The 12825-nt window shown below is 45.4% G+C and overlaps 1 protein-coding gene across 8 annotated transcripts in view; it reads right to left on the reverse strand.

Annotated features, from left to right (window-relative positions):
- The window catches only part of LOC139787907 (uncharacterized), a 36641-nt gene that overhangs the window by 3329 nt on the left and 20487 nt on the right, over positions 1-12825 (reverse strand). For 5 of the 8 annotated variants that reach the window (XM_071727335.1, XM_071727300.1, XM_071727308.1 and 2 more), the window contains exons 11-18: positions 12411-12470; positions 8324-8390; positions 7111-7205; positions 5523-5651; positions 4032-4146; positions 3091-3228; positions 2232-2398; positions 1683-1771 (exon numbers count right to left, since the gene is read on the reverse strand). In XM_071727335.1, the coding sequence (XP_071583436.1) occupies positions 1683-1771; positions 2232-2398; positions 3091-3228; positions 4032-4146; positions 5523-5651; positions 7111-7205; positions 8324-8390; positions 12411-12470 (860 nt within the window). The other 3 variants (XM_071727317.1, XM_071727352.1, XM_071727361.1) reach the window with 3 other exon arrangements.

Below are 12825 nucleotides of genomic sequence, written 5' to 3' on the forward strand. Positions count from 1 at the left end.
AGATGTGTAGCTTACATTGGCCTCTAGCAAAAATTGTCCAGAAGATGTGTTCCTGCAGGGGCTGGCAGAGGTTAGGCACATCTGCTAGAAATAGTGAGCAAAGAGGAGCTTTTCTTAGGACAGGCTGACCCCTCAAGGTTCCTCCCAGCCCCTGTTCCTCTACTGTTACACTTACTGGCCCAAACAACACTTTGGTTTTCTCTGGAGAAGCCCAGCTTGCTGTTGCACTCATCTCAGAGGTGATTTCATAGAATCATAGAATCATAGAATTGGCTGGGTTGGAAGGGACCTCAGAGATCATCAAGTCCAACCCTTGATCCACTGCAGTTACCAGACCATGGCACTGAGTGCCACATCCAGTCTCTTTTTAAATATCTCCAGGGATGGAGAATCCACCACTTCCCTGGGCAGCCCATTCCAATGCTTGATCACCCTCTCTGTAAAGAAATTCTTTCTAATACCCAACCTAAACCTCCCCTGGCACAACTTGAGACCGTGCCCTCTTGTCTTGCTGAGGGTTGCCTGGGAAAAGAGACCAACCCCCCCCTGGCTACCCCCTCCTTTCAGGGAGTTGTAGAGAGTGATGAGGTCTCCCCTGAGCCTCCTCTTCTCCAGGCTGAACAGCCCCAGCTCCCTCAGCCTCTCCTCATAGGATCTGTGCTCGAGTCCCTTCACCAGCCCAGTTGCCCTCCTTTGGACCTGCTCCAGCACCTCAATCTCCTTCCTGAACTGAGGGGCCCAGAACTGGACACAGGACTCGAGGTGTGGCCTCACCAGCTCTGAGACACAAGGGACACAAGGTGTGTGTCCTTGTGTTAAGTAGGTTAAACAGCTTGTAAAGAAATTCTTGATTGATCCTAACTCACATACTAAGGATGCTGTAAGTTTTTAAAGAAGGGCTTTTCATTCTGCCTACTAGTAAAAGAAAAAAACAAGTGTTGCTATGTTGAATTATTGGTACATAATACTAGGAAAATAAAAGGAAATACCTGTCACACCCAGCCTTTCGGTCTAGTCCAAGGCAACGGAAGGATAGAAACAATTATTTTACAAAGCAAGAAGAAAAAAGCCCACAACCTGACTATTACATATAGTTTGACAAGTTAACAAGGAGCATAATAAAATATTACTCTGGCAGACTGAGAACTGATCAGTGAGGCTAGGAATAATACCTGTCATTTCTCACTCCTATGTACAGCATTGTGAGAACAGCTACAAGAATTATAGAGCAGACCCTTCTGAAGCATGAGCTATTGCCAGAGGCACATGTGGAACCTGATGAAATGCTTTTATAGGGCAATTTTAGCTGCTGAGTCACAGCCCCACTTTGACTGGAGAAGTGTGGAAGTCAAGCAGTCAGTAGGACAACTTTGATGCAAGGGGGTTTACTTTTCTTCTAACATCTCAGCCCTCAGTAATTCAGAACTACTAGATTGCTATGAAAGACTTGGATCTTAAAGAAAAGCAGAAACTAATAGTGGCAAGACTGGCTTCCAAGATACTCAGGGGGACATTTTTAGCAAGCTTTGCAAGGAATTGCAGTAGCCAGTCCTGTTGCAGGAGCCTTACAGTCTGTTTCTCAAGCAGCAGAACATTGTTTGCCTTTGCAGTAAAATTTCAAAGAAATCTGATTATGGCCCTTCCACATTTAGCTGGAGAGACAAAAGCCATGAGCAATATACCTGTCACCAGCTCCAGAGACATTGATTATCTCCTCTTTGCTGATGTGGATGGCAGGGTAGTGGGTAGCACAGAGGCTGGCAGCTGAAGTCTGTGGGGGGAGAGAAGAGAAGGCAGTGGGAATTGCTGGAGCCAATAAAGCCTGGCCTGGCTGCTGATGCCATCCAGACCTGCAGGGATGCCAAAAAAAAAAAAAAAAAAAAAAAAAAAAAAAAAAAAAAAGCAATAATCTTATTTTCACACTTTGAAAGAAAGAAAGAGATCAGCTATTTAAATGAAGCTTCCTGAAAATGAAGCTTGCACTCATGAATATTCATGGCAAGTGCATTTAAAACTAGCTGACTATAAACACTGCTGCAGGAGACAGCAGTATATGGACAGACAACTTGATTTCCTCCAGAGCTGTGTGTTCCACCCCCAAACACAGACATTTGCCAGCAGTGATGTCATGTTTCCCAGGACTGCTGCTATGCCACCAGAAATAGGAACAGTGCTATATGGTCCTAGAGAGAAGCAGCTTAGAGCTCAGAGGTTTTCTCCTATGCCCTTACCTGTTCATGGGCTCCTGGATGAAGAGAGATGCTCCCTCCCAGGCTCTTGCCACAAAGGAGGACACCATGAGTGCCAAGGGTCACCACCACACAGTGCAGGTGGGACAGCAAAGGTCGGGCCAGGGCCATGACAGTCTGGACAACATCCTCCAACCCGGATGGCAGCTCTTCAGACAGTGAGGAGGAAAACTGTGGTGTAACTTTGAAGGTCCTTGACTGGCCTTTTCATAGGCTGCCAGCCTATTTATGAGCATCACTGCTACTATCTATGACTGCTACTATTCATGAGCACTTCTGAAATGTGGTTGATTCCTTTTTTTCCTTTAAATCATGAGAAACATGGGATTCTCTGACATTAGACTTCCATACCATACTTCTATCCTATGCAGAGAAAACCACCCCTCATGGGACTAAGCACATGTCTGTAGAGATCAAAAACCCGTCCTGAAGCATGACATCCTTGTCTTAATGCTCTTGGATTTCCACCCGCATTCTGTGGGCTTTTTAATTTCTGCAAAGGGTGGTACTGTTGGGACAGATGCCCTCAGAGCATCGTGATTCAGAGGTACATTTACAAACCAGAGTTTGCTGCTGTTTAGCTGATGAAGTGAGCCAAAGGGGATCTCTGGTTTTGGACAGGAGCCATCCAGGCCTACTGTGTTCCCTGACAGCTCATCAATCCAGCCTGGGCCCTACAACCTACTCAGACATGGCAGTAAGGCAGAAGATGCCAAAAGTGCTTATTAATTGCCACTGTATTTTAACCCAACTTGCTTGAAATAGGGGCTGAATAGAAACTGCTGTTCTCCAAGATGTAGGTTACATAAAAGTGTGAGAAACCCTTCTGAGTATTCAATACCTGCTGGCAGAGGGTTCCCAAGGGTCCGATTTATTGCTCTGAGCTCTTGCAGGTTGGGGGAAATGTATGTGAGTGCTTTCCAGCTGTCTGAGAGGAATGGCTTAGAGGCCTTGTTCTCATCTGTTGGCTCATAGCACACTTCAAAACAACATTGCAATTGGTTAATTAATTAATTTGTGCCACACCTCTATGTCAGAACAGGGTGCAGTGTAGAAGGCTCAGTGTGATCAGCAGAAAAGGTGTTATGTGTGTAATCTCTTAGATACTGACATACTGTTTCCCCTGTGCTGCACACAGGGTCTCCCAAGGTTTCTTTTCTGGTGTTCAGCAATGATGCCATTACTCCTGGCTCTGGTGAGATATAATCAGATGTCAGGTTTGTTACTTCTTTTAGCTGGTTCTGGAGCCTCTGCCAGATTTTAAGAACATTGCTTCCTTCTTCAGGATTTGTTTTTTAAAATTAAGGCATTACTCCAAAGATTTGTGAAGGGTCCCTAGCATACCGAGGGAGAGAGGGTTATATATTTTATGAGGAGTGGGAGAGAAATCCTCTCAAAAGAGGCTTTAGCACTTATTCTGAGAAGCAAACTATATTGCTGCTCAAACTGGCAGTAGCACACACATTTGTGCTTGCCATGAAATTAAAAGCAATGAGAGCAGCTTTCCCTGGCTTTCTGGCAGTGCCCAAGGGCTATAGCACCTACATTATGGGTAATGTGATTTAGGTGCAGAATGAGAAAAACTCAGAGAAAGCAGGAATGTTTCATCCATTTGAAACAGAGCAGTAGTGTATAGAAAGGAGCACTGAATAACACAGCATGGCAGACAGTAATTGAGAAAACTCCAGCGAGCAGCTGTGGAGAGAGCTCAATGTGTGCAGAGTGTGTTGGCACACACACTTTTAAGAGCAACAGGGCCAGGGCTGGATGAATTCTCTTTACCTGCTAGCTGATGCTCTCTAGCTAATTGGCAGACATACTGAATAGTGGAAAGAGGCACATTTCCATCAATGCAAACTAGTGGAGCCTGGCACAGGTTCTCCTTGAACTGGGACACCTAGTGAGAATCCAGGAGACAAAGGAGAGAGAGCTTGAGTCATTGCAGAGGTACAAAATTGTTGCTGTTCAGACTTGGGATGAAGGATCTTCACTCATATTGCAGCCCTTAGGTGCAGCCATAAAGTGATTCTGTAAAGGAAGTGGATCTTTCCATCTGTCTGCTCCCCTTCTTCTCCTTCCCCTCTTCCCTGCCATCAATCATGGGACTCAACTGGCAAGGCCCCTCTAGCAGAGAAAGGTAATTGCTGGTCCTCACTAGACTACTTCAGTCCCATGAGTCAGTCAGAAACCCAAAGCAAAAGGGAATGCAGCTATTTAATGTCATTGTAGGATTCCCTGTGCTATGTTTTGCTCGTGGGTTTTCCTGAATCATGTAGGGATGGGAGACAGTGGATCAGTAGAGAAGGGAGCTGCCATTCCCTCCTTTGGCTCTATGATGCTGCTCAATCTCTGCCTGAGCACCAGGGCAGTGCTATAGACAACCATGCAGCATCCCTCCTGTATCTCTGCTAATCCTGGTGGAAAGAAGGGCTGCCAGAATGCACTTTGCAGCAGCAGACTGGCTCAGAGTTTCCACCAGCCACGACTGTCTCCTAGAGCTCTGCAGAATTAATCTGTCATGTAATGGTTTTTTGTACCAAGGCCTGGGAGAGGCAGGGTGGGGACGAAAGTGGGAGCAATGACCATATTTTTCCTCAGGAAGTTTCTGCCTCCTGGGGAGCATACTGGTAAGTAAAGTGCACTTAGCTTCCATGTCCCTGTCAGTCATGAAACATAAGCTTTTGTTCTGCCAACAAAAGAATGAGGTGGGAAGAATGGGTGCAGTGATGGGGCTTTCACAGAATCAGTCCTTAATCACTGCTTCCATTAGCCCTGATGTTTTGAAGATTTGGATGCCCTGAGCAGCAGTGTCTGTTGATACAACTCAGCATGTAGGAACAGCAGGGATGGTGAGGCAGGGGTGGGACAGGAAAATTTGCTTTAACCAGTGTTCTGGCCATTTTTTTCATTTTGCCCTAAAGGAGGAAATACTATTTCTGCAGGTAGACAAGATTTCTAGCTGGCTTTGAAGTGCCAAAAATTATAGATTAGCTGGGACCAGTTAATTAAGAGGTTCTGGACTGCATGTCGTGGGATGATAGTGGCAGAACCATGCGGAGCAGGAAGGTAGAAGCTCCATTTGGGTCAGCAGCAACAGATGGCTCTGCTATGCTCCTATCTCAGTGGCCAATGTGAGGGGGTTAACTTCACAGGACTTCCCATGTTCCCCCTGCACACCCACTCCACCCTGGTGTAGCTTTACCTGTTTCCTTCTGTCCCACACCCCTGTTCCTTCTCATAAGAAGAAGCTTACAAAGCAGGCATCATGCTTACATATGACTCTGTTATCTGCTGGTGGATGTCCATATCTCCCAAGCCAATGCTGAGCTCCCCAGCACCAGTGATCACAGCACAGTAAGTGGCTGTGCTCTTCCCCTCCAGCTGAAGAATGGCACTCATGTCCTAAAACAGGGAGAACAATTACACAGGGAGCATTTTTCTCTTCCCTGCCCTTTTCAACTCATTCTTTCTCTGTTTCCATCTGACTGGTGGCCCAGCTTGCTGTTCTCCCTTCAGCCTGCCTTCTACCTTGAGATAAGCAGCATTTCAGAGGTAACTTGGCCTAGATGATCCTGGTGGATGGCTGGTTTTTAGTGTTTGCAGTGGAGCAGGTGGTGGGTTAAGGAAATTGTTTAGTAAATGAGTGTGACAGGGACTGCTGTGCAGTTTCAGAGGTTGTATAATGGAAGAGACATTTGCAGATCCATTCATCCATAGCTTGTGTGACACTTCAGTGGCCTGCCAATATGCTGGCCAATGCTGGCCATTGGTGGCAAACTCCAGCTGGTGGCTACATCAGCCACCTCACTGACTGCACAGCCTGATTTTGAGGGCAGCCTTGGAGCCATTTCCACAGCAGTGTCACAGAGCTATGAGGTGTTTGCCCCCCGTGGGCCTTGTCAGTGATCTGCTTAGAGAACTCACGGCATTTCTTGAAATATACATGTGGACAGAGAAATGTATTTCTCCCCCCACCCAGTAGTTCACAGGGAAGTTGGATGTTTTAAAGAAAGGGTCCCCTCCAACACTGGTTGGGCAAGGATTGCTTGGCAGCTGGCCAGCTCATCCATCTTCCCTTAGCAGTCTGCTCACTTTGATGGCATCAACTGTGCTGTGCTGGGTAGAGGAGGGATTATAGACCTGCTGCTATGAAGCTTTTATAAAAGAAGCAAGAATTCTTATTGCTTCATTTACTGAGTTGCTCCAGTATCCCCACGTGCTCTGTTTGGATCCTGAGGCCCTGAGTTCACTAATAGGCTTTAATGGCCCTGACCAGCCTCACCTGGGGCTCCCACACACAGCCTGGCTTGGCCTCAGCTCTGATTCTTCATCATGGAGGTACCTAATGGCTTGGGTTGAGACTTTTCTCTTGGCCTGATCTGCTCCCTGGCTGGGGGTGGTGATGTTCCTGGTGACCTCAGGGGACAAGCTGCTGCAGCCATCAGGTATTCCTCTGGTGTATAGTTGGGAGGGGTGTACGCAGCTGTGTGGAAAACCCTACTCCTCTGAACTTGGGAAGTGTCCAGCCTGGGCTCCTAGATCCAGCTTTTCTCTTCTATGCTTTACCCAAACCAAGCTGATTCTGGCATTGCTTTGTCTCTCAGGGTCAGGGTTTGCATATTTCTGGTTGTGCTTAGGCCTTCCTGGAATTCTTGTGGCTCCTTCTGATTTACCTCTCTTTCTCCTGGAGCTGGATTCAGACCTCATGGTTCAGGTTCCAAATGGTACACACATGTATTCTTTTTTTCTGTGTTTTTGGGGGAGGGTTCTTTGACTTCTCATTGTAACTAAAGGAGCATTGAATTATTCCTATAATATCATTGCTTCCATGCTTCTGATGTGCCATTACTGCACAACATACCATGTGGTGACAGTAGTGCAGGATGGACTCTGAATGTTCATCCTTCCCTATGGCTGATAAAAAGAGAGGAGTCTGTCCAAGACGGCTGAAGCAGTCTAAAAGCAAAGAGAAATAAAAGGTATTAATCCATCAGGGTAGTGTGAACACAGGGATGGCCTCTGTAGGAAAGTCCTCTCATGGAAAACTTAATGCCCATCAATTCAGGATGAAACTTAGACACAGCTGCTGCAAATGAGTGGTTGGGGTTGAGTGGGGGATCTACATCTCCCTGCTGCACTGACACTCTCAAGCCTCTGGATGTTTTTTTTTTTAACATCTATGAGCGAAGGAAAATACAAGGAAAATGCACTCCCATGGCATAACCCCCTTAACCATCACAGGCACGTGGACTTTTCCACATTGCTTCTGTGCAGCCTTTCCTGCTGCTGGCTGTCCCACACTGCTGTTCCCACCCTGCTAACTCACTAGAACCACTGAATCTGAAGAGATTCATGGAAAACTCTCCTTCCCCTTCCTTCAGGTTAACACAGATTATACCTCAGTGGGTGGCATGAGTGACCTGTTTTCTTTGTTGTTTTTTTTTTACCTCAAGCTTCTCCATCTCTGGGTCTGAAGTGATTGTACATTTGTGTTAGATTCAAGAAAGGTCAAAAAGCCAGAATAATCCTAAAATAATTCTGTACTTTGCTCCTGCTAATTTCAATAACTGGATACTGGTCTGCTGCTGCTTGTGGTGGAGCACCAGTGTAACTCTTTTCTGTTGCCAAGGTCTTAAGCCCTTTCTCTTCTGCAGTAATTCCTGCACCTCAGTTCTCTGTGGTGCGTGGGTGATCATATTTGAAGAATCCTATTATTTATTACTCAAATTTTTGCTCAAGACATACTTCTAGTGTGACCATAACCTTGCATTAATTCAATACTGGGGCTGTTCAGCAGTCATTGGAGATCACTGATGCTGCTTCAACTTTGATTTGAGGTCATTGTGCTACATACTTGTTAATGTGCTATTTGCAGACCTTTCTTTTCCTGACCCAGACTCCCCCCCCTCCTATTTCTTGCAATAGCCTCTGCCTTTACCAGGTATTTTCCTCACTGGTGTACTGCTTAATAGGTCCCAGATCTTAACAGAATTGAAGAGCTCCTGCTGTTGAAGGAATATGAAACAGAGATGACAGCTGGCATGCACCCATAGCCAAACCCATGCCCCAGGCACCTGCCAGGTTTCTTCCAATGCCACCAAAGCTCCGTCTCACTCTTCCAACATTTGTTTGCCCACCACCCTGGAAGAATGAATGGTTAAATTGGGAGGGCTGCTTGGTAGAGATGTTACATGTCTATTAATATGTGAAGTTGATGTTACTGAACCACAGGTCTGCAAATAAAAGAAGCAGAAGGCATTTAGCTGACAGTCTGAGAGCAATGAAAACTTCTACAGTCATCTACAGACTTCAACCCTGATGAGAAAGTCCCACTTCCTAGGAGGTGAGGTCAACTTGATCTCCCCATGCATTTCTCTTTTGTTTTATTTGTCAAGACCTCTTAGAACAAAGCTAGTAAGTGTTTTGATACCAGCAGCACTCTGAATTTACCTGCTCACACCAGTGCTGGGACTCCAGAGCTGCTGACCCAGACCTGATGGGCTCTGCAGATGCCTTCCATTTAGCTTCCCCCTTAAGCAGCCTGGGGTTTGAGATTTTATTCATTTATTTTCCTATTTGAAATGAGATGTTATCTTTGCCTGTACTGCTACTGTACTTTACTCATAGAAGGATCTGTTTCACTGTCTGAATACTTTTTCACTTACTCCTATTTTCCAACATACCTCTCTCATCAAAAATATCCTTCTCCACCTGTGTGGTTATCAACTACTTTTTTCTCTTGCCTCTGCCTTCTATTCCTCTGTCCATCTGTCAGTCTGTCACAAACAGCCAGACAGTCAGAACACAGGCAGTCCCTCACCCATCTCCTTCCTTCTAATTCATCTGCCAGAAGAATTACATCACTAAGCGCTCAGACCAATTTGGACTTCATCTGACTATCAGATGGTTTTAAAGCTCTTGTTTTGTAAAATCCCAAACCATATTTTCCATTTCTAAAAATGGTCATAATGAACTTCACAGTTTTGGATAATTCATAGCTTTCAAGAGTATGTCAAGTGTTTGAGTGGCAAGTACTGAAGCACGTGGCATGCCCATGCACAGCAGCTCCTGGCCCTGACTTTCTCTGTTCCACGTCAACCCAGGTGCACTGGAATATCCCTGCTTGTAAAGAATTAAACAAGTAAATGTACTGCCATATCACAGATAGAAATATTCTGCCTCCAACCTGTCACTGCTCTTGGACATTCCCAAAACTCATACTCAAGTTCTCTAAGAACCCTTCTTCTTCCCTCTATACATCTGTCCTTTGCATCCAGTGCTTCTTTCTACATCCAGCCCCATGACTGCAAGAGGCTGCTCTCCCACCTAAATATACCCTTTTATTACCCACTTTTAACCTCCAGGCTGGTTTTCTTTGTGCCAATTCTGTAGACAGTAGGACTTGGTGCTAATTCTAGATACCTTTGCTTTTCTGTCAGACAGTTCTCCAAGCCCTGAACACCTCAAATCACCTGAACAGAACTGCCTGTATACAAGCAAGCTACGGCCTCTGCCATCTTTCAACTATTTGTCACCCATCCTTAACGTTTGCTCGTGTTCCTTGGGAATTGCAACTGGTACTGCCAGCAATGAGGATATTTCCATCTGCAACTGCTTCCTGTTGAGAATTGCAAATTTCAAAAATACTGAGCTTGGCTATTTTAACTCTGAAGCTCACTATCCATGCAAGTGGTATCCAAGGAGAAAAAAAGCCCTACCCTAAAGTAAAAAGGAAGGATGCTTCTTTAGGCAAGACAAACAACATGGTTTTGAACACCAGCCCCTATTTCAATATTAAAATACTAAAAGAAGGTACTAACTGACAGTACTGAGCACAAACTTTATTGTATGCAGTGCCACTATCTGCTTTTAAAACTGTTGCCCACAGGGATGCTGAAAATACTCATTGAGCTTCTTTCCTTTTCTGGCATGCTGATCTTCTCTTTTAGTCCTCTAACCATCCCAGAAGCACAGTTTCAGGTTCTGTAAGCCAAGCCTTGCCCTAAGAGCAGGTGTACCAGCCTCTCCCTCTCAGGGACCCAGCCAGGGTGACCTTCTCAGGGTGAGCTCTGCTGTTGTACAACCCCACAGGGCCTAAAAGAAATGGAGATGTGAAATCTCTCTTAAAAGTAGCAGGTGGTTGCAGTGGGAGGGAATCTAGCAGCCTGCATTTGAAGGAAAAGAAATGAATGGCTCTGAATGAAAGAAATTAAATGGAGCTCAGAGTGCTACTTGGGTATCTCTTCTTCTACCATGTGTTCAGTGAGGGCTGGCTGCACTGAAAGAACTCAGAAAAAAATGGGCTTGCTGAGGTGATCTGAAAAAGGTCTGGGCTGATCTTTTCTGGCATTATTTCAGGGAACTGAGAGAATCTCCAAGACCTTATTCCACATCCTATGAGGGTTGAAATCCTCACATAATCCTCAACTTCTGGGTCTCCTGAGAGAGTTATGACAATGCTGTTTCCAGCACCTTTCTCTGAGCAAGACTGTGTTTTCTTCCCTGCAGGTCAGATAGGAAGCACTTTGCTTCTGAATAGCCTTGAAAGCCATGTAGGAATTACAGCCAGGAAGGAACACAGCTTCTTTCTTATGAGGTATGAGTGATGCCCCAGTGCTCTGCAACAAATCCAGAATGCATAAGGGTGCAATCTGCTGGGAGCTGAGCCCTTAAAAAAAAAAATAAAAAATCTGTCTTCAGAAGCCCAACCAAAGCAACACTGTTGAGAGTGCCTTTTTCTCTGTGCAGCAGCTGTCAGCAGGAACATTTTGGCTGTCAGTTCCTAAATCCTCCTGCAGCTTGGCACTTGGGTAGCAGCCACCATGGGCCATCACCTCTGTGGCTCATTGCTATACAGATGGGCAGCTAATGCCTCCCTTTTTCATGCGGTTTTAAAAATCTCCTTTTTTATTTTTCCCTCATCAACTGTTCCCAGAGGGGCCCACAGCTGCCCTTGGTACCTCACTGTGCCATGAGTGCTCCAGGGATCTGCACTCATGTCTGACATACCTAGGGGTGGCTGCCCACCCTTACACAGAGCTCAGCTCCTTGTCCTGATAGATGAGTGTGGGGTATCTATGTTATCAGATAGGTCACAGCATGTGTCACCCTTGATCATCATAATACTGTTTGGCCTCTGCATCACTGAATAGCCATCTTTCTTAAGGACAGCTTCCCCAGCATGACATTCCCTATCCAATGGGGAGGTCCCCACAGATTGTGCCATCTGAAGGCAGGACTTTCTGCCTCAGCAACCAGCATAGAGTAATTTGAGACACAAGCAACTTCTGAGCAAGCTTCACCACTTCCATCTGTGGTACTTCATATAGTTCCAACAAAAATTGGATAAGCCATGCAAATGGTTGACAACCATTGCAAGGGGAAGTCCCAAGTTTGCTCCACTTTAGCTTCTCGGTTGTTTATGAGTCAAACAAAATTGAGAGGAAGAGGATTTGGTAACATTTAAAAGGTCTTATTTTTTTTAAAACAATTTTTTTTGGTGGCTCAAGTCCTTTATGACTGAGGAAGTTTGCTCTCATGTTTAACTGTAACTGTGTCAGTAATACTTTTATCAAAGGCTTCTTACCACTGTGGGCACTGCACAGGGACTCTTGCTCCTATTCATGCCAATTTCCATAGGTAAGACAATCCCAGGCAGCTAGAACTGGCTCTTAACTGGGGATTTCCTCCCTAAAGAGTCCATCCTTGAATTAGAGTTTGTCACAGCACAGTGAAGGTCTTTATCCATTGCTTCTAGCTCTTTGCATATGTGCTTCCAAAGAGCCCTGGGCAGCTCTTCTGCTAAAAACGTTCTTTGAGCTTATGGCATCAGAGAAAAGCCCCAGGGCACCTTCACATAGACTGCAGAGGCCAGAATAATATGTGGTGACTGTAAGGATGATATATTGTTCTTCTCCTGTCTTAGGTGGTAGGGACAGTGACTTTCTGCATGGGAACAGTGTAAGTCAGTATGTATTACTCCATTGCCCACCTAGACAATACACCAAATACACAGCACTACACCTCCTAGGTTTTTGCATGTGTGTGCATACAGTCACATAGATACCATACATGGATACCACCTTCCTCCCAACTCTCCTTTGGCTTGGCACTCCTGTAAAAGTAGCTGTGGTGCTAAGAAAACTGCTACAGATACAGTACCAGGATGACAGGGTTTTGCGCCTTGGCTGTAAAATCAACGTTGATACCTCCAATCACCACCTTTAAGAAAGAAGGAGAGAAGTAAAACACGATTGGAAGGGCTTGAGGAAAATGTTTCTCAGTCTTCTTTGCTTTTCCTAGTCACTTTTCCCACCCTCTTGAAAGCTATCTAATTTACAGTGTGAAGGCCTGTGCTTATTTTGGATGGCCAGACGCAGGCCTGTACTATCCTGATTAGGCAGAATCAAAATCTTATCTATATATTGCTTTCTGAATTATATCTACTTGTAGCCAGCCCCAGCATGGCAAGTGGGATACTGTTGAGTACACAGATGGGTGCTGGTGGTCTCTGAGTGGTGACAGAGTAATGTAAGAAGCTGAACAGGTCTACACATGTCAGTGTCCTTGAAGCTGT

The sequence above is a fragment of the Heliangelus exortis genome, chromosome 1, assembly GCF_036169615.1.
Source record: "Heliangelus exortis chromosome 1, bHelExo1.hap1, whole genome shotgun sequence".
NCBI lineage: Eukaryota > Metazoa > Chordata > Aves > Apodiformes > Trochilidae > Heliangelus > Heliangelus exortis.